The 23,575-nt window shown below is 44.6% G+C and overlaps 1 protein-coding gene and 1 long non-coding RNA gene across 2 annotated transcripts; both read right to left on the reverse strand.

Moving 5' to 3' along the window:
- Positions 1 to 205: 205 nt before the first annotated feature.
- LOC120706879 (rapid alkalinization factor-like) lies at positions 206 to 1,088 on the reverse strand. The gene has a single exon (XM_039991629.1). The coding sequence runs from the start codon at positions 862 to 864 to the stop codon at positions 529 to 531; it is 336 nt and encodes a 111-aa protein (XP_039847563.1). The 5' UTR covers positions 865 to 1,088; the 3' UTR covers positions 206 to 528.
- A 10,092-nt stretch (positions 1,089 to 11,180) lies between these two features.
- Positions 11,181 to 12,650, reverse strand: LOC120710589. The gene is made up of 3 exons (XR_005689943.1): positions 12,039 to 12,650; positions 11,743 to 11,932; positions 11,181 to 11,494 (listed from the first exon to the last, which is right to left on the reverse strand). It is a non-coding gene; the product is annotated as an uncharacterized LOC120710589 (long non-coding RNA).
- Positions 12,651 to 23,575: the final 10,925 nt, after the last annotated feature.

Here is a 23,575-nt window from a genome sequence, read left to right on the forward strand (position 1 = left end):
CACGATCCACGGCCGATGGCCGGCAGCCGCCCGGCACAACGGCAAAATCCCCAGGCACCCAAGGGGAGAGCGACGCGACGTCTAGAAGAATTTGCAAGTTGCAAGCAGAGCAGAGCTGCAATTAGTCTCTGAAAAAAATTGAAAGGAATATGAAATCAAGGAGCTAGCTGGGCAGCTATCTAGTTGCTGTGTCGACACGAATCCCTGGCTACAATCGCAATCAACTCATGCTGGTTCAATCATCATCAGTTTATACACCAGTGGATCGATGATGATCCACAAATCATGCGTGCAATTTACAGGACCCGACAGACGGATCCGAACTGAATCAGCCCAGCCACCACCAATCATCCTCGGCTAAGCATGGACGACAAGACAAATAATACCAGCACTAATAACAATAACAATTGATTAAAAGGGGCAGATGAACAGTTTCCTTTTTTTCTGCTGAACGGCGAGGGATTAACGGGATGAACCTTCTCCTCTTCCTCCCGGCGGTCGCCGGTGCCGAAGCGGGCGGGCGAGGGATCAGCCGCGGCAGCGGGCGATGGCGGAGCAGCCGCGCGAGTAGGGGTTGGCCTGCGCGCCGGGGCGGCAGTTGTAGTAGGAGGCCCCCCGCACGGAGCACGGCACGTTGTCCCGCCGCAGCGCGCCGTAGCTGATGTACCCGGACCCGCCCTGCAGCACCCGGCGCGCCACGGAGTCGCCGCCGGCGGGGAAGCCGAACTCCTCGTCCTCCGCGGCGCCCACCACCCCGAGCTCCCAGCCCAGCGCCGCCGCCGGCACGTCGCCCGCGCGGGCCGCCGCCGCCAGCGCCAGCAGCGCGAGGAGGAGGAGGAGCGCGCCGCGCGTCGATCTCGCCATGGGAGGAGGACGGAGATGGGGAGCGGGAGGGGAAAGTGGCTGCTCTGCTTTTGTGCGGGGTGGGGCTCTGCAATGGGAGTGTGCGGCGGCAGCGGCAAGGAATGGATGCTGCGCGTGCCTCTCTCTCTCTCCTTTGGGGACGTCCTCTCTCTCCCTGGGTGCGGGCGGCTGGGCTTATAGAGAAGAGAGAGAGAGACGGAGGGAGAGAGCAGCGAGCGGTGGGGCGGAATGAAATTTTGGGGAGAATGCGCGTGGGGTGCAGGCGGCTGAGATGAGCTGCGCGTGGGGGCCGGCTGGCCGGCGGGCGTCGGGTGCAGTTGGCGTGTGGGTGTTTCGGTTACAGAGCGAGGGCCCGGCGGTTTGGTCCACCCAACGAAAATAGTCAGTCCTGGGGAGGGCTCCTGCTACCGCTGTTGAATTAAAACCCCTATCTGTGTATGTATAGAGGTTGCATAACTCTTTTTTATAAGGATTAAAGGTTGCATAAGGCCAGTTAACTCAGACGGTAGCTATAAGAGCATGGTTAATAGTAGAGCCAAATATTTGACAAGTCAAGTGCTAAAAGCCAAGTCATATAATAGTTGTCTCATATTTATCACTTATAAATTTTTTTATTATTATATGATATTATATCTTACTTTCTCTTTCTTACTCTTCATTACATACGCTTTTATTTGGCCCACAAATGCCTATGCTTCTGTGTCAAGCTTGGTGCTAGAACAAGAGCCAAGCTCTATTCTCTCTTCCCTCTTCTCTTCTTCATATCAGCAAAACTGCTAACTAGTTTGGCTTTAAGCCCATTATTGGGCTTACTTTAAACCGTTCTATTGACCGAGAAGTTTTTTCAGTTTCATGTGTGGGACCCATGGTAACAATTAATTTTATCTACCACTCTCGCCCTTCCTAAAAGCAAGGCTAATGGTTACCGCTGGCTGCAAAAGTGTCAAATCACCATGCATGGTGGCGGACCCATTACCATTCACTCACAGCAAGTGCTTCACTAGCCACCACATCATTCTCTCTTCTGTTTTCTCTCTCCCATATAAGATCCCACCGTCTCTTAGCGTACTATCTCTCTTCTCTGTCTTCGTTCTCTCCTGGCTGGCCCACAAGCATAAAAACCTATGTCATAAGCTAGCATCGAAATAGTCGCTAGCTCTCTTCTCTCTCTTCGTTCTTTCACCTCCACGAGCTGTTGGAGACGGCCTAATTGGAGAGGAGTTGAGACCAAAAAAATAAAGCTCAACCTAGAGCAAGAATGTGCAGGGGTCAGATCTGACTAGGGTTTATGGCGGTAGGATGTCCACATGGACAATCATGTACTGCTACTAGGCAAATTAAGGTAGTATTTGGTTGGGAGAATGTACTACTAGTACTACTACTGCTCATACGCCTTTCCCTTTTATTTACATGCCATATTAGGTTTCTCCTAAATCAAAATTAGCTAACTCTGACTAAATCTATAGAAAAATATAGCAACAACTATACTACCAAACAGATACAATATCAACATATATTTTATATATACAATATCAACATATATTTTATATAGTGGATTCAAGTAAATAAATTTAGTATCATAAATATTATTATTTTATCTATAAAATTTGGTCAGAGTACACGAATTTCCTTATCCCAGCTCCCGAGTTCAGTATAATAATGCAGGGCGACGGGCGGGGCGTCGCACGGCACCGCACCAACCACCAAGTAACCAACTTGAGTCACAGCCATGGGCAGTGGACGTTGCCTTTGAGTGAAGCATCAGCACAGGGCACAAAAAGCGTAGCGTGATGCTGCGTACTCATTCAGGCGATTGGGAGTGCAAGCAGCGTGCGCGGGGTGCGGCCAGCCCCGCGCCCCGCCGACAAGGCCTGGTGGAACGGAACCAGGCCTACCCCTTTCCCAGCTGATCGACGCCGGATGCCTCTGATCACTCGACCGTCCGTTTTGCCCAGTACGAAATCGGGATCAAACTCTCATCTAGCTATAGCTTCATGTCCCATGTGTACCAATTGGTACGGTGGTTGTGCGCGCGCGTAGGCGTTTGACCCTAACAACGGTTACTAGCGAGTGATGAGCGGGTAACTAGCTGGCATACATGCATGGATGCATGTGCTGCGTCGACGACGACTTGTGCATCGAGAGGCAAATTAAAGTCAATTCCCACAATACACATACATATATAGGTCCGGCGGCTCATCACCTAGACACGCGCAGTAGCTATATATGGCCGACTCGGTCGTCCGTCTTCTCTCATGCACGTTGGCTTCCGCTCCGCGCCTCCGCCCCCTTACTTCCTTCTCTTCTTTTCTTTTCCGTTTTTCTCTTTTTCCGTCCAAGAGAACACTCGAAGACTACTGAAATGTCTCTCGAGTCTCGATCGGATCGACCAGTTGTAAAACCAAGTCTTTTTTTTTTGAGAAATATAGCCTGCTACAATCGGAACCCTAATGTGCTGATTGAAACGTGTTTGGTGGTAACGGATCGTAATCCTAGTAGTGTCTTCACAATCTAATTTCATCTTATTTATATATTTTTAATTTAAAATTGTATAGGATTATAGGCTAACCCTTTTACGACCCGTCCTTTAGATTATTTAAATTAAATTTTAAAACGCTTTACCACCTCTACATATTAGTCGTAAATTGATCCACCAATGCAGGACGTAGGCCGGCCTGTTGGCTAGCTACCCCGGCCCTATCAAGCACAGTGAGCTCCTAAGTAGGTAGAGTGGTGAACGGATTATACGAACCTAGAGTCTCTTCACAATCCAAATGATCGCTATAGATTTTAGCTCAAATTTGTAATATAAGGGAGTATGGTACTTTTTAGTTCCGACTTTTAGATTACCTGGACCAGCTAGTTAAATTTTTTCCTCTCCATCTGTAGGTCGTTGACCAACGTACAATAACTCCGATAAGCCTAGCTAGTCGCCAAGTTAACGTTGCTGCGTCCAATGCGGCTGTCCCCAGCCATGAACCGGTATATATTAACTAACGATTTTTGCACGCTAGCCGCTTGATCGCAAGGAGCATGGACGATAAATGGCGGCATGAAGCGAATCTATCCGTTGTTAGTTCGTATACATACATACATACATACATATATATATATATATATATATATATATATATATATATATATATATATATATATATATATATATAGACACATACACTTGGAGTTGCATTGCAGCCGGGTATATTTTATGGTAACAATAAATTAATGGCGGCATGAAAAGGTTGGTGCGAGTGCGACGACGACGGAGCGTGCGTGTGGCCGCAGCCGGCCATGCCAGCCGCTGGGAAGAAGCTGCTGCTGGGAGCTTGCGCGTCGTCCGCGTCGGGAACCCCATCACCAGCAGTAGTAAAAACCTAACGTCCTTTTCGACTCGGCCTTGCCCTGCCTCCGCGTCGGCTTCGGTTTTGATCGGTTCGACCGGTGTGACCCGATCGACCTTATTAGCTGTGTTCCACCATGCAACGTACGTCCTCTTTCATTCGTTCAGCCTCGCTCCACCTCTCCACGCAACTGCTCCAGACTACGTTAGTATATATTAATTAATATAATATTAATTCTGCCATGAGAGGCGCGGAGACGACACTGCTGGAGAATGTTATATTGGTACCAGCACGTTAGTGCCGGTCCAATAGGAGCCGGCACTAACGTGCCTGTACAGTACAAGGCGGGCACGTTAGTGCCGGCTAGCAACACCAGCCGGCACTAACGTGCCATCCCCCAACGGTCCGCTCGCATGCCACAACGGTCATAAGACACGTTAGTACCGGCTGGAAAGTCTAGCCGGCACTAACTTGGTCAATTGCAAGTTAGTGCCGGCTGGTAGTTCTAGCCGGCACTAAAAGTCCACACTTAGTGCCGGCTAGAACCACCAGCCGGCACTAAATTGCCCTGTATATCAGGCACTCCTTCTTCCCCAACCCGACCATTTCATTTGGCCGAGCTCCTCCTCTCTCATGGCGTGTTAGAGGGGAGGTGCTGCCCATTTCCCTCCAAATTTGTGAGGATTTCACCCATCCAAGTGCACCAAAGGTTAGTAGCTTCTTCCACTCTTCTTTCACGGTGTTTATTCTTTGTTTCATGCTTTCTAGATAAAGAAAATAGTGATTTTAAGGTTGAGGAAAAATGAGCATAATTTTCCGATTTGTTCATTAATTTGAGCAAAATAGAATCGATTTGTTACTTTTTAGAGAAGGTTTTCTAGATAGTTTGACTATGACACATTTAGAATGATTTTTTTGAATTATTTCACGGGGACATGTATATATGTTATTATGCAAAATTTTAAGGATTTTAAGGATGAGGGAAAATGGGCATGATTTATTAATTTGTTCATTAATTTGAGCAAGGTAGAATTGATTTGTTGCTTTTTAGAGAATGATTACTATATAGTTTGACTATCACACATTTAGAATGTTTTTTTTGAATTATTTCATGGTGACATGTGTATATGTTATTGTGCCAATTTATTTTGCTATTTAGTTTAAATTTACTAGATAGGTGGCCTATGACACATTTACATTTATTTTTGAATTACTTCATAGTAACCTGTTTTTACTTTATAGGGATAATGAGCATGATTTTTTTTTAATTTGTACAGATGGACCGGCAATGGATGCACGGAAGCCGGAGCACCTCGGCGTGGATTCAGGGTTTAGATTCTTTTCTCAAGGCGGCAATGGCAAATAGGTCGCCAAAGGGTTTAATGTTTTGTCCATGCAGTATTTGCGAAAATAAAAAGGAATTCCGAAAAAGAGATACTCTATGGAATCACCTGGCCTTGAATGGTTTCATGAGTAACTATATCCTTTGGACTAAACACGGCGAAGTTGGAGTTATGATGGAAGATAATGAAGAAGATGACGATGGTGATAACAATCTTCCAGATTGGGCATGGGTTCATGAAGCAGGTGGCTTTCAAGATGAACCAATGGACGAGGGTGAAGCAAATGTTGTACAAGAGGAGCCACCTGACGAGCTAGGTCAGGCGTTGCTTGATGCACAGAAAGACAGTGAAACTGTGAAGGAGGCATTAAAGTTCGAGAAGATGTTGGAGGATCACAAAAGACCGTTGTTCCCTAATTGCAAACCGGAGCAAAAGAAGTTGGATACCACGCTGGAGATGCTGAAATGGAAGGCAACTAATGGTGTAACCGATAAGGGATTTGGTGAGCTATTAAAGATTGTAAAGAACATGCTTCCTGAGGGTAATGAGCTGCCGTCAACAACATACGAAGCTAAAAAGATGGTTTGCCCTCTTGGATTGGACGTGCAGAAGATTCACGCATGTCCTAACGATTGCATCCTGTATCGCGGCGAATACGAGAACTTGGAAGCTTGTCCTGTTTGCAGCGCATTGCGGTATAAGATCAGGCGAGATGATCCAGGTGATGTTGATGGGCAGCCGGTAAAGAAGAGAGTTCCCGCAAAGTTGGTGTGGTACTTCCCTATAATACCACGTCTGAAGCGCTTTTTCAAAAACAAGGATAACGCCAAGTTGATGCGGTGGCACAAAGAAGACCGTAAGGAGGATCACATGATCAGACACCCAGCAGATGGGTCCCAGTGGAGAAACCTTAACCGAGAGTATCCTCAATTTGACAACGACCCAAGGAATATAAGATTTGCTCTAAGTGCGGATGGAATGAATCCGTACGGTGAGTTTGGCAGCGCTCATAGTACATGGCCCGTGACACTATGTATGTTCAACCTTCCTCCTTGGTTGTGCCTGAAGCGTAAGTTCATCATGATGCCGGTGCTTATAGAAGGGCCAAAAGAACCTGGCAACGACATTGATGTGTTCCTGCAACCCTTGATGGATGATCTCTTACTACTCTGGAAAGAAGAAGGTGTACGTGTGTGGGATGAGTATAAACAGGAGTCCTTCAACCTCCGAGCTTTGCTTTTTGTATGCATCAATGATTGGCCTGCACTTGCAAAACTTTCGGGACAGTCGAACATGGGATACATGGCCTGCACCCACTGTTATGACGAGACCGATAGCATTTATTTGAAACACTGTAAGAAGTGCGTATACATGGGCCATCGTCGATTTCTTCCTACCAATCACCCCCTAAGAACCGAAGGGAAGCATTTCAAAGGAGAGCCCGAAACTCGTCCTAAGCCTCTATTCCGTAATGGAAAGCGTGTGTTCTCGATGATCAAGGATGTGAAGGTAGTATTTGGAAAGGGTCCCGGTAGCCAACCTGTTCCCAAGGATGACCAGGGACATGTTCCAATGTGGAAGAAGAAGTCTATATTGTGGAACCTACCTTATTGGCAAGTCTTACAGGTTCGCAACACAATTGATGTGATGCATCTGTCGAAGAATCTTTGTGTGAACCTACTAGGCTTTCTGGGAGTGTATGGTAAGTCAAAAGACACATTGGAAGCAAGGCGCGACATGCAGCAGCTAGCTGAACGACAAGGCTTGCAACCCGAGAAGAGAGACAAAGGATGCCACTATTTAAAACCTGCCAGCTATAATCTGAGCAAAGAGGAGAAGGAAAGTATGTTCGATTGCTTGAACAATATCAAGGTCCCGTCTGGGTACTCCTCAAATATACAGGGCATAATAAATGTGAAAGAGAAGAAAATCCAAAACTTGAAGTCCCATGACTGCCACGTCCTGATGACACAATTACTTCCGGTTATACTGAGGGGTGTTCTACCGGAAAATGTGAGATTGACAGTTGTAAAGCTTTGTGCGTTCATGAATGAAATTTCGCAAAAAGCAATTAATCCAAATAATCTAATAAAGCTGCAGAAAGACATTGTCGAATGTCTTGTCAGCTTCGAGATGGTCTTCCCACCTTCCTTCTTCAATATTATGACACACCTTCTAGTTCATATTGTGACAGAAATAACTATCTTGGGTCCTGTTTTTCTACACAATATGTTCCCTTTTGAGAGGTTCATGGCCGTATTGAAGAAGTATGTGCGCAAACGTTCTCGCCCAGAAGGATGCATTGCTAAGGGCTATGGAACAGAGGAGGTCATTGAGTTTTGCGTTGACTATCTTCCTGATCTCAATCCGATTGGGCTCCCCGTGTCACACCATGAGGGGCGACTAAAGGGAAAAGGCACACTAGGAAAGAAATGTAATATGAACATCTCTTGTAGTGAATTCAGCCAAGCAAACTTCACGGTTCTTCAGAATTCATCCAAGGTGGCTCCATATATTGATGAGCACATGAATATTATACAGTCTGAAAATCCACAGAAGAATCTTGCTTGGATTACACGGCAACATATAAAAACTTTTGACGGTTGGTTCAGACGAAAATTATTGGGCAACAATACAGTTGATCAAGAACTTCAATGGCTGGCTAGGGGACCGTCAATCACTGTCCAGCAATACCAAGGGTACGAAATAAATGGGTATACATTTTATACGAGAGCTCAAGACAAAAAAAGCACCAACCAAAACAGTGGTGTCCGTATGTGTATAGTAAACAGTAATGGAGAAAAGAACAACTACTATGGTGTCATAGAAGAGATATGGGAACTTGAATATGGACCCATAGTTGTCCCTTTATTTCATTGTGAATGGGTGGCTGGAGGAGGCGTAACGAAGGACCGGTATGGGATGACCATAGTTGACTTTAAAAAGATTGGATATAAAGATGAACCATTCGTTCTAGCCAAGGATGTGACACAAGTGTTCTATGTGAAGGACATGTCGAGCAAACCGAAGAAGAAGTCGGATAAGACGCCTGAAGCAGACAAGGCTGGAAATGAGCCGAAACGGCACATAGTTCTTCCCGGAAAAAGAAAAGTAGTTGGAGTTGAGGATATTTCGGACAATTCGGAAGATTATGACCAGATTGATAACCTTCCTCCATTCTCAGTTGACGTTGACCCTAGTATCCTCTTATCCAAAGAGGACACACCTTACTTACGTTGTGATCACGCTCAAGGCACTTTCGTCAAAAGGAAAATTATCAATGTTCCAGTAGATAATAATAATGAGTAGTAGTTTTATATAATTTATATATTGTATTTTCTCATTCAGTGATGTAATGTAACGCACCACATCGTATTTATCTCAATTCTCGATACTATTTGTCCAATTAGGACACAATATCATCTTCAGATAATATTATATTTCTGCATGGTATAAATATTATTTATGTTCACTAATTTTGCATTACTAGAAGCATTGAAACATTAAATTACAAACAAATAATCAAGTAATATGCGAATTGATTACATCATTGTATATGCTACTATTGAAAAGTTTTTTGAATATTTTTGCATGGATCAAAATGAAATGTTTTCGATTTATTATGAATAACAGAAACATATACACATATAAACCCTATACGCTACACATAATTGATAATGGTTGCATATTCGTTAATTTACTTAAATTACTATTATTATTATGTAGATATAATTACTATAATTATTGTGTAGCTAAAAAATAAGATATAAATTTTTGTTATATTATTCTAATTATTAAGCCTATTATGAATAAATTTATGAATATTAAAAATTTAGTGTAATTGGGAACTGGCGTGGCCAATTCTCAATTCCCGCCAAATGGTACATGTTAGTGCCGGCTGGTAATCCCAGCCGGCACTAACTTGCGCAAGTTAGTGCCGGCTAGCAACACCAGCCGGCACTAACGTGTTCATCTGACGTCACGTGGGCACGTTAGTGCCGGCTGGTAAGGCCAGCCGGCACTAACCGAGCCATCCCCCAACATATTACCCCCTTCGCCAAATTCAGATCGACGTCGTCCCCAACCCGCCGCCTCGACGTCACGCAACCCGTCCCTGCTCGCTCGCCCGCCCGCGCCCCATACTCGCCCGCCCGCACTCGTGCGCCGCTGCGCCACCCCCGCCCCCGGCCGCGCGTGGATCCCCTGCCGGCCCTCGCCCGCGTGCGCCGCCGCGGTTCGCCGTCGACCTCCCCGGCCCGGCACGCCGTGCCGGCCGCACCGCCCTCGCCCCCTACTTCGACCGCCGCGCCGGCACGACGTCCTCCGGCGCCTCGTCCCCGGAGCCGCCCTGCCCCCGCCGCCCTGACCTCATCGTCCTCGGCACCCCGACGCCGCCCTACCCCGGCCCCGTGCGCGCGCCGCCACGACCTAGCTCGTCTCCGGCGCGGCGCCCCCCGACGCCGCCCTGCACCGGCCACGTGCGCCACCGCCCCCGCCCACGCGGCCGCGCATGGATCCCCGGCCAGCCCTCACCTGCGTGCGCCGGCGCGGGTCCCCGTCGACCTCCCCGGCCCGGCGATCCGCCACCCCAACCTGCTGGCGCTCAGGGCATACTACCTGGGGCCAAAAGGGGAGAAGCTGCTCGTCTTCGATTACATGCCCAAGGGCAGCCTCACCTCCTTGCACAGTCAGACCTCATATCCCTGCTATGCTCTTCTTCGCTCTAGTTCTGTCCAGAATTACTAAATTCTGAATTTTTGATATATGATTGACAAAGCTTACTTTGATGCATTGCAGTCGCTCTAGTTCTGTCCTTCTTGCACATTCAGACATTTGCAAAGATTGATGCAGCTATAATTCTGTTAGCAGGTTCAACTTTGAGTTACCAAATTTGCACTGCAGTCGCTTTTGATAAACAAGATATAAGAGTGAACTCGGTTTAGACCTTAACATGTCAAAAATCCTGTCACTCTCTCAGTCAGAGCATCAGAATCTCATGGTCATGATTCATGACCAATGCAGACAAGTTCAGTAGTATGCAATAAGTGCTGGAACATCAGGATTGTAATTTCTTGTCTCAAACAATGCTACTTTATTAGCATTGAAACTTGAAATCTGCTGATAATTTTGTCCCCCAACTCAGCATTTTGCAGTGTTCAGTACCTTCTGAACTGAAACACTCAACAATTGCTAGCATTACCAAATTTTGGTTGTCAGCTCATTATTTGATTGCCCACGCGGGGCCTAGAGGTGATTTTATTTACCACTCATTATTTGGTTAATTAGCTAGTTGCATGTGCCTCTAGTGCTTGCTTGACTACTTGTGCGTGACTCTGCTCTGCCATTTAAAATCATCTCATACCATCATATGTTAGTTGCTCTGTGATTTGTGCTCTGTTTTTTTACTAATTGAGTCATGTGATGTTTGCTTTGTGCTATGGGCTAGCTAATGTAGAATTTATGTTACTGTCAATCGGATTAGTATTATGTTACTCTGCTCTGCCATTTAAAATCATCTCATACCATCATATGCTAGAAATGATTTACGGCCAGCTAATTAAGAATACCTTTGATTATCCTTACTAAACCATATTAGTGGATACTTTATGGAAAGTAGAGGTCTGAAAAACCATAGAAAATCTCACGGTTCATGTCTTTAGTAAATAATTGAGTAGCCATGAAATATTCTACACTCTCTTCTCATACAATATTTTTGCAAATATGTTACGCTGCTCATGTGGATCTTCGGGCCCATCCCGATGTTCGCCTGCTCCTTGCTCATGGTGGTCATCCTGCACATGTTGGACACGAACTCCCTGCCACTGCACCAGCACCAGTTTATAGTTAGGAAACGGCATGAGCAGCAGAGAGGTTTCACACCTGCTACAATTGCTGCAAGGCACCCCAGTCCTCAGAATCCAATTCTCAGCAACCCCGTCCTGTCACCTGTGACATTTTTCAGTTGATGGTGACAATGTTTGTTATAAAACCTGAATGCAAGTGTGAATTTACAGTACATGAATATTGAGGTACAAAATTTTCATTACAAATACTGTTTCCCTAGGAAAAATGCTACATATAGAACTGTGAATCAAAGATTGGGATCATGATACTAGCGTCAAGTATTCTCTGAAAGTTTCATGGTCAGATACTAACTTGAGTCAAAGTTACAGTAGGATTTATCATATCCATACCCCCTTGTCAGAATGAAAGACTTCTAGGGAAATGGTTCACACAGGTTCTGATGCATTATAGAAGAACAGTGGGGACATTGGGGTCATTCACATTGGGCTCAGCAGGTTTCTTTTTCCCTCGCTTCATGCTCTTCTCCCATGCTTTCTTGTGCTTGTTGTAAATGAACATCGCAGCTCGGGCATCTTCAATCTGCAGGATTATCAAAAGGAGCATGCAAGTAATCATGATCTGAAATACTTCAAAATGGAAGTATTAGACTAATGCTAAGTCAAAAACCATGAAATATCACACAAACCGGGCAGTGTTCATTCTGCTGTATTTTTGCACCAAGTAATTCAGCAGCAAGATACAATATTTTTACACTCTCACGGTTCATGTCTTTGGTAAATAATTGAGTAGCCATGAAATATTCTACACTCTCTTCTGATACAATATTTTTGCAAATATGTACATTTTATTGGTACTAGAAAATACTTAATGTTTTTTTAATGTTTCAGGTAGTGGAAATGGATCCTACGGACGAGTTAATGCACGAGCTCATTCGTGGTAGTACTGGGCACATAGCTCCAGAGTTTGATGAGGACGAGAACGATGGCAGCCAATTTTTAAACTTGCATTATCATGGCGACGAGGAGCAAGATATTAGTGGGGAGGAAGAAGAAAATGTCGAGGAAGCCGAGGTATAAAAGTTTAGTGATTCTTTCAGGCATCAGGATAAATGTTTTGTCAATATATATGTTAGGAGCAAGATATTGTTTGTGACACAAGCGGCCAAGCTGCGAACTATTTGTGTTATGTTGCTAGCTTTGTTGATGATTTCAGTCCTTGTGTAAGGAGTCGTGCTCCAGCTAAAAATTCTTATGAATGTTTCAGTCAATAAGTTACCTAATATCATGATAATTTTTGATCTGGAACCCTTGCTTGCAGGTTATGAAGGTTACGCATACCTGCCGCGACATCCACTAGTTGCTAGCAACCCGCTTGATAAATTTGCGATTCTTTCAGGCATCAGGATCGACGAAGCCTAAACGGAAACGTGGCTCCAAGAGGAAGATGGTAGGATGTACGAACATCACGGAGATCAACGAAGCAACCGGCGAGCCACTAGCTCCTGGTCAAATTAAGACAACATTTGTAAATCAATTGGGATATCTTGTTAGAGAATCTGTCCCCATAAAGTATAAGCTTTGGAAGAGAAATAAAGTCTCTGATCGACCTGAAGATATCGTGCCAGATTCAGAGAAAGATTTGTTATGGAAAGAGGTGTCGTTGCACTTCAACTTTCCCCCAGGCAAAGCTGACAAAATAAAGGGATGGGCATTTAAGAAGATGGCAATTCAGTTCGCCTCGTTCAAGAAAAAATTGGTGGCAAACTTTGTCAACAAGGGCCTCACACCAGATTTTGATAAAGTCTGGAAGAAGCAACGAGAGTGGTGGAATGAATTCGTGAATTACAAGCACAGTGCTGACAGCATGGCAGCCTCGATTCAAGGCAAAATGAATGCTAGCAAAAAGAAAAACTTCCATAGACTTGGGCCCGGAGGTTATAAGGTTGCCATTCCGAAATGGGAAAAGATGGAAAATAATTTAATTGTAAAAGGAATCGTACCGCAAACCTTGAGTTGGCCCAAACGAGCAAGGTATTACTTCTATGCTCATGGAGGCACACTAGACCCCGACACTGGAATGTTTGTGACTAGCGACGTACTAAGAGAGGCTGCTCAAAGACTCGAGGACGCAATGAGGCGTACCGAAGAAGGAACCTTCCAGCCCAACAGAGAGAATGACGAACTGACTTACGCTCTTGGGAATGCGGAACACACTGGACGGACCCGAGGCGTGGGCGTAGTTCCATGGAAATATGGCTTTTTCGGAGATCTCGAAACCTACCGAAGCCGATGCAGAAGCAAGGCAGTAGTGGCTGAGAAGATTCATAGCCTAGAAAACCGGATAATGTCACTTGAGGCAGCAGTTGGGCAACGCTCGGACCAACCAGCTGCCAATGTGGAGATCAGCCCCTCTTCTCAGCGTCGTAGCAGTGTTGCTTCCACGGAGCACCCTAATTTGGGTGCCGACAGGCCGAGGGACCCCATTGACGACATCACCGTTAGGACCCAATATGAGCTTCTGGTTCTTTATGGGAAAAAGCTTAAAGTTTGTGCTGAGGGTTATGCGGAAGTCCAAGAACAGGGCGGGACAATACATTGCCAGCCGATTCCTGAAGGATTCGCCAGAGTCTTTGTTGACCGAATTACTGAAGAACGCTGGGAAGACATGGACCTCCCGATCCCTATAAGTCCTGAAGAAACAGAACTACAACATGCCGTACACACATGGATCGCGTGGCCAAAGCGCGACATAAGATTGGTGCAAGCAGACACAGATTCCGCTCGGTGCTCAAGGCAAAGATCACCAACGCCAGCTGACAGGAATCCTAGTGTTGGCCCACCTTCTCCACCGCCTGCACGGGACGCCAGCATGGATCCGCCATCACCAGCCGCACAAAGTGAGCCAATTCCGGCATCATCACCAGCCGCACAACAGAATCAGAGTCAGCGACAGAAGGCATACACGGTACCTTCGGTCCAGCCATCTCAAAAGCAGCAAAGAAAGAAGAAAAAGAAGGCTCCAGAAGAGGAAGAGGCAGAAGAATCGTTTCAAACCTTCTTGCTGAAGCGCAAGCTACTGAGGGAGGCTGCGAACAAGAAGCCAGAAATAGATCCGGTTGCAAAGGCACACTTTGTTAAACACTTCATTAAAGATCCCACGAAGGAGAAAGAAAGAGAGTCGGATTATGATCGGCAGATCAGAAAGTGCTACAGCAACCCCAAGAATCGCCTGATTAATGCAAAGACCGTTCCCCAGCTCGGAGAGCAGTCCAAACAATCGATCCCTCCATTGATAGTGCCGCATGAAGACTGTCCCGATGAATCAAGAGATCCGTTGACCATGGCTGGGATGATATTGCAAACTGATCTAACAAGGGCTCAATTGCTTGGGGAGGCCCTACAGAATGCCCGCGGCAGGAAAAAATTTGTACTTGGCGAACCTTTGATATGGCCAGAGTTGCTACCATTCCTACCAACGAGAATGGCCGAGTTACACAAATGGTATGCCGTGCAATCTAAAGCTAGTAAATTAGAGATGTTCCCAGCTCGGATTAAAGATGAGCATTTCTGGCGGGGGGCAGATGATGTATATATCGAGTTTGCATCACTCTACGATTTATACCATCAAGATGCCCTTCACAAGTCCCTCGTCAGTGTATGGTGCATGTAAGTATTGTCTCTCGTTTCATTATTTTAGCCTTGTGTGTTGACTGATCCCCGTTTTTCTTGTGTCCCGTAGGTCAAAAATTCAAATTTGCCGAAAGAAGAACTTCCATAACGTCGGGTTCTTCGACCCCGATATTATACACGAGAAATCGCTAGCGCTAAATCCTGGAGACATAGTCAATGTTATATACAGGGGGTTGCGTAAAAATAGCATGTGTCCCTTCATTCTCTTGCCATACAACCATCAGTGAGTCGTTCTTTGTTAGACTTTTTTTCAATCCCTTTGTATTAATAATACTATTTAATAACTATTATAATCAACATTAATTGGTTATGCATATGTATATGCACAGCTTTCATTGGATATTGCTTTGTATTCGGATTGAGGAGCACAAGGTCTTGGTGTACGACTCATTAAGGCAAGATAAATCAAAGTACCAAGATATCATCGAGGTGGTAAATACTGCATGGAGTCGCTACCTCCACAAACACATAGGCTTGCCCATAGGTGAAATCGAGCCTCTTCATTGGGTGACTGATTTTCCGGTATGAATATACTCTCGCTACTAATGTCATTCGCAATAAACATCAGAAAAATTCTATATCGTAACCCACGTTTGTCCATAGTGTTGGAGACAGGGCCAAGGAAACAACTTATGTGGATACTACGTATGCGAGTGGATCAACTCTTTTGCAAGTGAAAAAGGGCAAATGACAGTGGAGGCATTCAATGTACGTGAGCACAATCACATCTGCTCATTATTTTAATTCATTATTTTTTATTCTCATGTTTTTATTGAAAAATGTGACAGCGTTGGCGGATGAAAGAAGAACTCATTGAAATCGCTCGGATCAGGGCAATTCAAGAAGCTATATGCGGATTTCTACTAGATGAAGTCATAAATCCTAAGGGCGAATTTCATGGCGATTTCCGTCTAAGCGTCGCCCAAGAAGTTCCGACGACGAGGAAGCTGATACGTTATTATAGTTGATGTGCTTAATAATTTGTAATATCTCATGTACTTTTGAATTCCTAAGTGTTCCATACATGACAAATATATATATATAAATATATAATGTTAGTGTAATATTCTGTTCTAATAATACTGTGCAATGCAAAGAGTACGACTATATAGTCACATACGGTAGAAATACGCATAGCCATACGTATAAAAATTAAAAGAAAAGAAACATAAAGAAGAAAAAACATTTAGTGCCGGCTAGTTATATCAGCCGGCACTAACGTTGCAGTGAGGACTCGGGCGGGGTCGGGCACGTTAGTGCCGGCTGGTATTTCGGACCGGCACTAACACGCGCGCGTTAGTGCCGGTCAGAGTGGCCGGCACTAACGTCTGTCACGTTAGTGCCGGCCATTTAGTGCCGGCCACAGGGACCGGCACTAAGCCATCCTGTGACCGGCACTAATGTGCCGTTCTCCAACAGTGCGACAAAGGAAGCAAGGAGTGGGAAAACCTGCCGCTGATCATCCATCGCTCGGTCGATGCAGAGCATCGCAACCTGCAGCGCGTTGTTAATTCGTTCGTTAGGCAGCGCATGCATTTCTTTTATGCTGCTAGCTAGCCGGTGGTTCGATTGGTTCCAGCTGACCTCCACGCCTGCACCATCAGCATCAGCAGCAGCCGCTGCCTGGACCGGAAAATTGGGCATGCATATCCCTTTCTTCAACCGGATCGACGGCCCATGTCCCCGAGCAGGTGTGTTCGTTCCTGAGCTTTTTTTTCACGACCGTGCTTGAGCACATTTTTTATTAAGAGAAAAGAAAGTTAGGTTACAACAAAGTTGGTTTCCGAGAAAAAACCAACTCAAGATCTGAAAAAACACAGTATTACACACACTACTACAAAAACGTTGATTTGTCCCGGTTGGGAAACCGCTGTTGTCCCGGTTTCCCAACCGGGAACGCCTGTCCGGGACAAAAGGGGGTGCCCTTTTGTCCCGGGTGTGGCAACCGGGATAAAAGACGACCTTTTGTCCCGGTTGGTAACACCAACCGGGACAAAAGGTGCAGCCAGCGCCCACGTGGCTGGCGCACCCTTTTGTCCCGGTTGGTGTTACCAACCGGGACAAAAGGTCTCTTTTTTTTCATGTTTTTCTTTTCTCAATTCTTTTTCTATTTCAATTATACTTTTGCATTTCAATTAAACTTATGTATTGGAATTCAGTGTGTATGATCTCCACTAATATATACATATATATATAGTTACTTATATAATATTTGTCCTAGATAGTTTTCATATATAAATTAATTCACTTATATATATATGTATACACATATCTATACATGTGAATACCTCAACCCTGCGGTGATGACACTGCCTTTCGGGGGGACACGGTGCGGTACAAGGATGTCACCAATCGGCTAGTCGCAGCACCAACATTTACGATTAATAGGCACAGCACTTGGCACAGGCAGCATGCTCGTTCATATGCTCTCAGTACAACAACGGCATGCTGACTGCGTCAAATGCTGTCTTCTTATCAATCGGAAGTGCTGGTGATGCGACCAACCGATTTGCGACGTCCTTATAGCGCATCGTGTATCCCTGAAAGGTAGTGCCATCACCGTTGGATGGAGATTAACGACGTATACTTGTTTCGAAATAAAGATTTTTTTAGCTTCTAGATGGTTTCAATGTGAGCCTGATTAAATACATCACTAGAGTGTCAAAATAATCCATTCATAATACAAAAAATTCTATAATATACTCATTTCATTAATTCATTCACGAATAAAAAAATCAACTATCCACAATATGGTCATATATACAAGTACATCACATGAAGTATCTACACTCATTCAAAAAATTTCTACTATCCATATACTCATCTAAATCTAAAAGAAAATTACACCTACATATGCAATCTAGCTAGCTAAATGTCCAAGAAATGAGCTAGCTACACATTTTCTCTATTTCTAAAGTATGAAATGAGCTATACAAGCCAAGGAAGAAGAGAAAAACAAGCCCCAAACCTTTAGAGCAGATGGATGGACGGGGAATCAAAGATCTTCACAAATGTGGTGAAGAAATGAGCAAGAACTCCTCTATCCCGAGCCAAAAACAGCAAGAAAACAAGTGAGCTGAATGGCTCGGGCGGGGGGAGAGGGAAGGGGATAAGGGGCGCAAGGCCTTTTGTCCCGGTTGGAGGCACGAACCGGGACAAAAGGGGGGCCTTTTGTCCCGGTTGGTGGTTCCAACCGGGACAAAAGGCTACGCGGGCCTTTTGTCCCGGTTGGTGTCTCCAACCGGGACAAAAGGCCCCCGTCCCTCCCGCTGGCCCGGCTAGCCGTTGGACCCGGGACAAAAGCCACCTATTGTCCCGGGCCTAAAGGCTGCCGGGACAAATGGCCAGGAACAAAGGCCTGTTTTGTAGTAGTGACAGCATCTATTGCGCGACCCGTATACCTACCAAAGGCAACTACCGCCGGCTGTAGGCGTCTGAAGCCAGCAAGGAACCAAGCTAGAAGCTCGTCCCCTACCCAATTGACGGTATCAACCACCGTACGAACTCGACGATCAAAAGTTCTATCATTCCTCTCTTTCTAGAGCAACCAGCAAATTAAGACAACAATAGAATCGAAGCACTGTCTTTGGTCCTTTGAGATCTTCTTCCTCGCGTCACCCCACCAAGCAACAAGTCGATTTTGCTGACAGCCCGGGAATACAGCTTCCCAACCAAGCTTCCGCAAAACACCTAACCAGACTTGCTTGGAGAAAGGGCAATATAGGAGCAAATGATCAATTGTCTCATACAGTTGAGCACATAGTGCACAGGAGTCGTCCTCTTGCAGCCCATGCTTCTTTCTGCGATCCGCAGTCCAGCATCTGTCATGCAATACTAGTCAAATGAAAAATTTCCATTTGGTTGGCGCCCGTACTTTACGGAGTAGTTTTGCTCCTTCGTTCCTGAGCTCATTCATTTTTGTTCTTCCAGTGCCCCACACGCATCCTCTACAATCAGCTACTGCCATCTCTTACTATGGGCCACGTGCTCCGGCAACTAACTCTTTTTTTTTCTTTTATGAAAAGGCAACGAACTCTTATTGCCCGCCTGTGAAACAGAGTAAGCAGTGGAGGAAAACACAGGAGTCCCCATCAATAAAGCTCGCTTGGTTCCCAACGCGCCCAGCGAATCCGGTTCACGGCCGGCCCCTTTCGCGCGGCCACTTCGGCATGCGATTCTTTCCGCCATGCCGTGGACCATGATGACGATCTGATCAAGGCAGGCACACTTGGACAGGCTCCGTTTCCGGAAGCTGCAGCGATCCCTTGGCCCATCCAATGCTCCAGACGAATCCTTCTCGGCTGCGACGCCAAATTACATCGATACATCAATTTCTGACCTCTGCTGCTACCAGACTCTTCTGCCATCGGACCTGCAGGCTGCAGCCCATCTTCTGGCCTCTGCATTTTCTTGAAGTGATGGGCCTGGACGGAGTCTTTCCATACAGTGCCAATGCTTACTCACTGCTGACGCATTTAATTCAGTCCAGTGTAAATTTTCCCTTCTTCAAATGTCAGTTTCAGGCTCCCGAAAGATCAGATACAGAGCCACGAGCCTACCGAAAGCGAACGTGACGTGTCTTGTTTAGATTCAAAAAAATTTTGTCTATAAACTGCGAGATAAATTTATTAGATCTAATTAATCCATCATTAGCAAATATTTACTCTAGCATCACATTGTCAAATCATAGTACAATTACACTCAAAAGATTTGTCTTGCAATTTATACGCGAACTTTGCAATTTATTTTTTATTCTATCCACATTTAATACTACATGTATGTGTCTAAACATTCAATGTGATTTTTTTCAGAATTTTTTGAATCTAAATAAGGCTGAAGTGTGTGTCCATATGCTTCAAAAACTTTAGAAGTCTACATTTATGATTAATACTATATGCACGTGTCTAAATATTTGATGTGACGCTTTTTATCAAAATATTTTTTGATCTAAATAAGACTGAAGTGTGTGCCTGTATGCTTCGAAAATAAGGTCATGCTCCCTCCGTCCATGAATAACGGTTATTTTCGCTTCTCGAGAAATGACTTTGATTAATTTTATATAAAAAATAGAATAATATTTATAATACATAATTGATATCATTAGACAGATTCTTTAATCTAAACTTTTAACAAATTTATTTTGAGATATAAATGTTGTAAGTATTTTTTACAAACCGAGTTAAATTGTAGTGGGCACACCAAACACGATAAATAAAAGGAACAGAGGGAGTACTTATTAATCATAAATGCAGACTCCTGCACTCTACCATGGACTGTTGTCAGCGACCTGCAGCCCAGTTTCTGACCACCGCATTTTCTTTATCGGGGGACGGGGGATGGGCAAGGGCGGAGGCTTCCATACAGTGCGGTTTCGTCTGCTTGCTTATTGTTGACGAGACAAATGGATCCCGTGTCTTTGTTTTCTTTTTCTTTTTGAGATGCCAACAATTCCAGACGAGAAGATGGAGTATACTTAGAGGCTGTTTAGTTACTTGAGGTTTATAATAAGCTCCACCTAATAAATTCAAAATAAACCACATTCCATTTAAATACCTAGGCTTAAAAGTGAGGTTTATTATAAGCCTCTCCATAAGCCCTAAGCCTTTTTGAGGGTGCTTATGAGGCTTTTTTCTGTGGGCCCTACTAGAAAAATGCACTTTTCAATCTCTACCTTTTGCAATAATATCCATTCAACCCCTATCAGGATATTAATAAGGGGAACAAAGGTCACTACCTACTATAGAGTCTTATTATAAACTCATAAAACCAAACACATATTTGAGCTTATTGCCTCCCCAAGTAACCAAACATACATTATAGGGTGTAAGGGTCGTGGATCATGTTAGCCTATGTGGGTGCGGCACACCTAGGCCCAAAACCAAAATTAGTTATTGCTATCAATTTTCCACCTCATATGCACCAATACAACGTACCCACAGCCAAACTATATCAGCCCACAACCCACAGCCAAACTATATGGGAGCAAAAAGATATATTACTTCGAAACTGGGGGGCATGTGTTGACACTGTTTTTCGACACGTGTTAAGATAAATAATGGAATGAAGGGTTGCCGATTTGAAAGGTGCTAGCGCGTACGGTGTAGAGATCGACCGATAATGCCGTTGCCGATAGGCCAATGAATATTCTAGATTTGGTCAGATTCTAGCAATTTGGTTTCGATTCAGTTTGTTTGATTTAGAAAGTCTTTTTCTTTTATATTAAGATATGTATTTGCCGTAATCGGCTAGGACTTGTTAGTTTAAGGATATAAATAGCAGTTGTACGGGACCTGAAAAAATTGATACACATCCAATCAAACAAATTTACTATCTTGTCGGCGACTTCGCTATTTTCTTTTAGGCGAGTTCTTTCGAGTTAATCAAGGACATCTCACATTCGAGCGACTTGATTTGCTTGTGAGTTTTCGTTTACCGAGTAAATCTAAGCTTTAGCTAACGGGCGCATCGCTGTTGCTTCGTTTAGATCTATTCAAAAGTTAATCTGGGCTTTGACTTTGGGTGTATCGCTGTGGTCTCATCTAGATTCATTCACAATTTATCAACATTTGCTAGATCCTTAGGTTTTTTCCTATCGTTTTAGCTTTTATCAGACTTGTCTAGCTTGAAGTAAATTAGATCGGCTATTCGACCTCATAATATTATCAAAATTTTCATAAAGCCGATTAGATCTATTTCAAGTTCTGTTCTTCAAGTAGCTTTGTTTAGGCTACGCATTGTTAACCTTCACATCGTTGTACGCACACATCGGTAGATTTAGCAGATTTGTCGTTTTCCGTATCGGCAATGCTTGCCGATACTTGTTTGCCATCTATCATACTATTTTATGCTCGTTTCAATATCTTTAATCGTTTTGTCATTTTCTGTATCGGCAGAGTTTGCCGATACACTGTATGAGAGATACTCGAAAATCCAGCTGATATTCTCTTAAATTTAACGTTTACCAATTTCTTGTTAATTTACAGGTTAAATTGACTGACACGCTTTGGTTCAAGGGAATCGCAGTCTGAGCTTGGCGAATGGCGCTCTCAGACTTAGTGCGTTGAATTTTGCGTCAACACATCTTTTGGCACGCCTAGTGTGACACGAAGAAACTTCAACATGACTAAGCCCAAGAACGGTTCTAGTGTCAGTGAGGAAAACTACATCCCAGTTAAGGAAGATAAGCTTAAAGATGAACAAAGAGCTGAACTGGATAAAGCCATAGAGGCATACAAAGCGTGAATGTCTTAAATCTTTTAGTGCCACCAGGGCTGGTGAAGTGGTCAACAAGTTCGGTTTCCCTATTCTCCAGCCACTAACTGAAGTACAGCGTGAGAACAGAATGTTGGACATGGTGCATCAAGCTGTGGGGCATGCATTTGTTAATCACACACCAGTGATGACTAACACTGTGCACAATGTGGTAATCAAAACACTGGTCGAAGGCGCATTTCAAGGCTAGACAGGATTGTGTTACATGCAGCCAGGTCAGATGAGTTTTGCTCCGATTGGATCAACCGCAGCCACAGCCCCGTCGGCTTCGTTCGGCTGACCGAAAGGAAACCAGGGTCCTACATATTCTCGCAGCCGGCTGGTACAACATTGCCGTCTCAAGCAGATCCTGTCTTCACAACTTCCCCGCCGATCACCACATCATTGCAAGGAGGATCAGAGTCAGGATTGCCAGTGGGATGGAACCTAGTAACTGGTTTTGGTATGCCCCCAGGATAATTTACTCCATCAACTATGGGGCAGAACAATACATCCGCCTCTCAGCCGATGGGCTATCAGCAGAATATGTCGGCTTCACAGCCGATAGCGCAGAATGTGTCGGTATCCCAGCCGATGGGTCAGTTTACTGCATCGGCTCCGCAGCCGATGGTTCAACAGCAGTATATTGCATTCCTGATTCAACCTGCTACACCCACAGAAGTGTTGATATCGCGACTGCCCCATCAGGGTGGCATGAACTGGGTGTTTCATGATCTTGTGTCTGGATCTGTACATGTTAACATACTGTATGCTCACCCTCTAGCTTAGCAATCAATCAATCCATCAGCACAACAACTAGCGACTACCAGTGGGATTGTACTTTACCAACAATCGCCTAATCAGGTTGCTCAGCCTACACCACAGATGGCATCGGCAGTGCTTGCCGATACTTGTTTGCCATCTATCATACTATTTTACGCTCGTTTCAATATCTTCAATTGTTTTGTCGTTTTCTGTATCGGCTGAGTTTGCCGATACACTATATGAGAGATACTCGGAAATCCAGCTGATACGCTCTCGAATTTAACATTTACCAATTTCTTGTCAATTTACAAGTCAAATTGACTGGCACGCTTTGGTTCGAGGGAATCGTAGTCTGAGCTTGGCAAACGATGCTCTCAGACTTAGTGTGTTGAATTTTGCGTCAACACAATTTGTTATAGTACTAGCAAATATTCCCTTGAGTTGCTATGGGTGATACCATGAAGCCTTTATTAACCTTATGTATTTACTAGGTCTATGCTGGTGTGTTGCTATGGAA

The sequence above is a fragment of the Panicum virgatum genome, chromosome 5K (genome assembly GCF_016808335.1).
Source record: "Panicum virgatum strain AP13 chromosome 5K, P.virgatum_v5, whole genome shotgun sequence".
In the NCBI taxonomy this organism is placed as follows: domain Eukaryota; kingdom Viridiplantae; phylum Streptophyta; class Magnoliopsida; order Poales; family Poaceae; genus Panicum; species Panicum virgatum.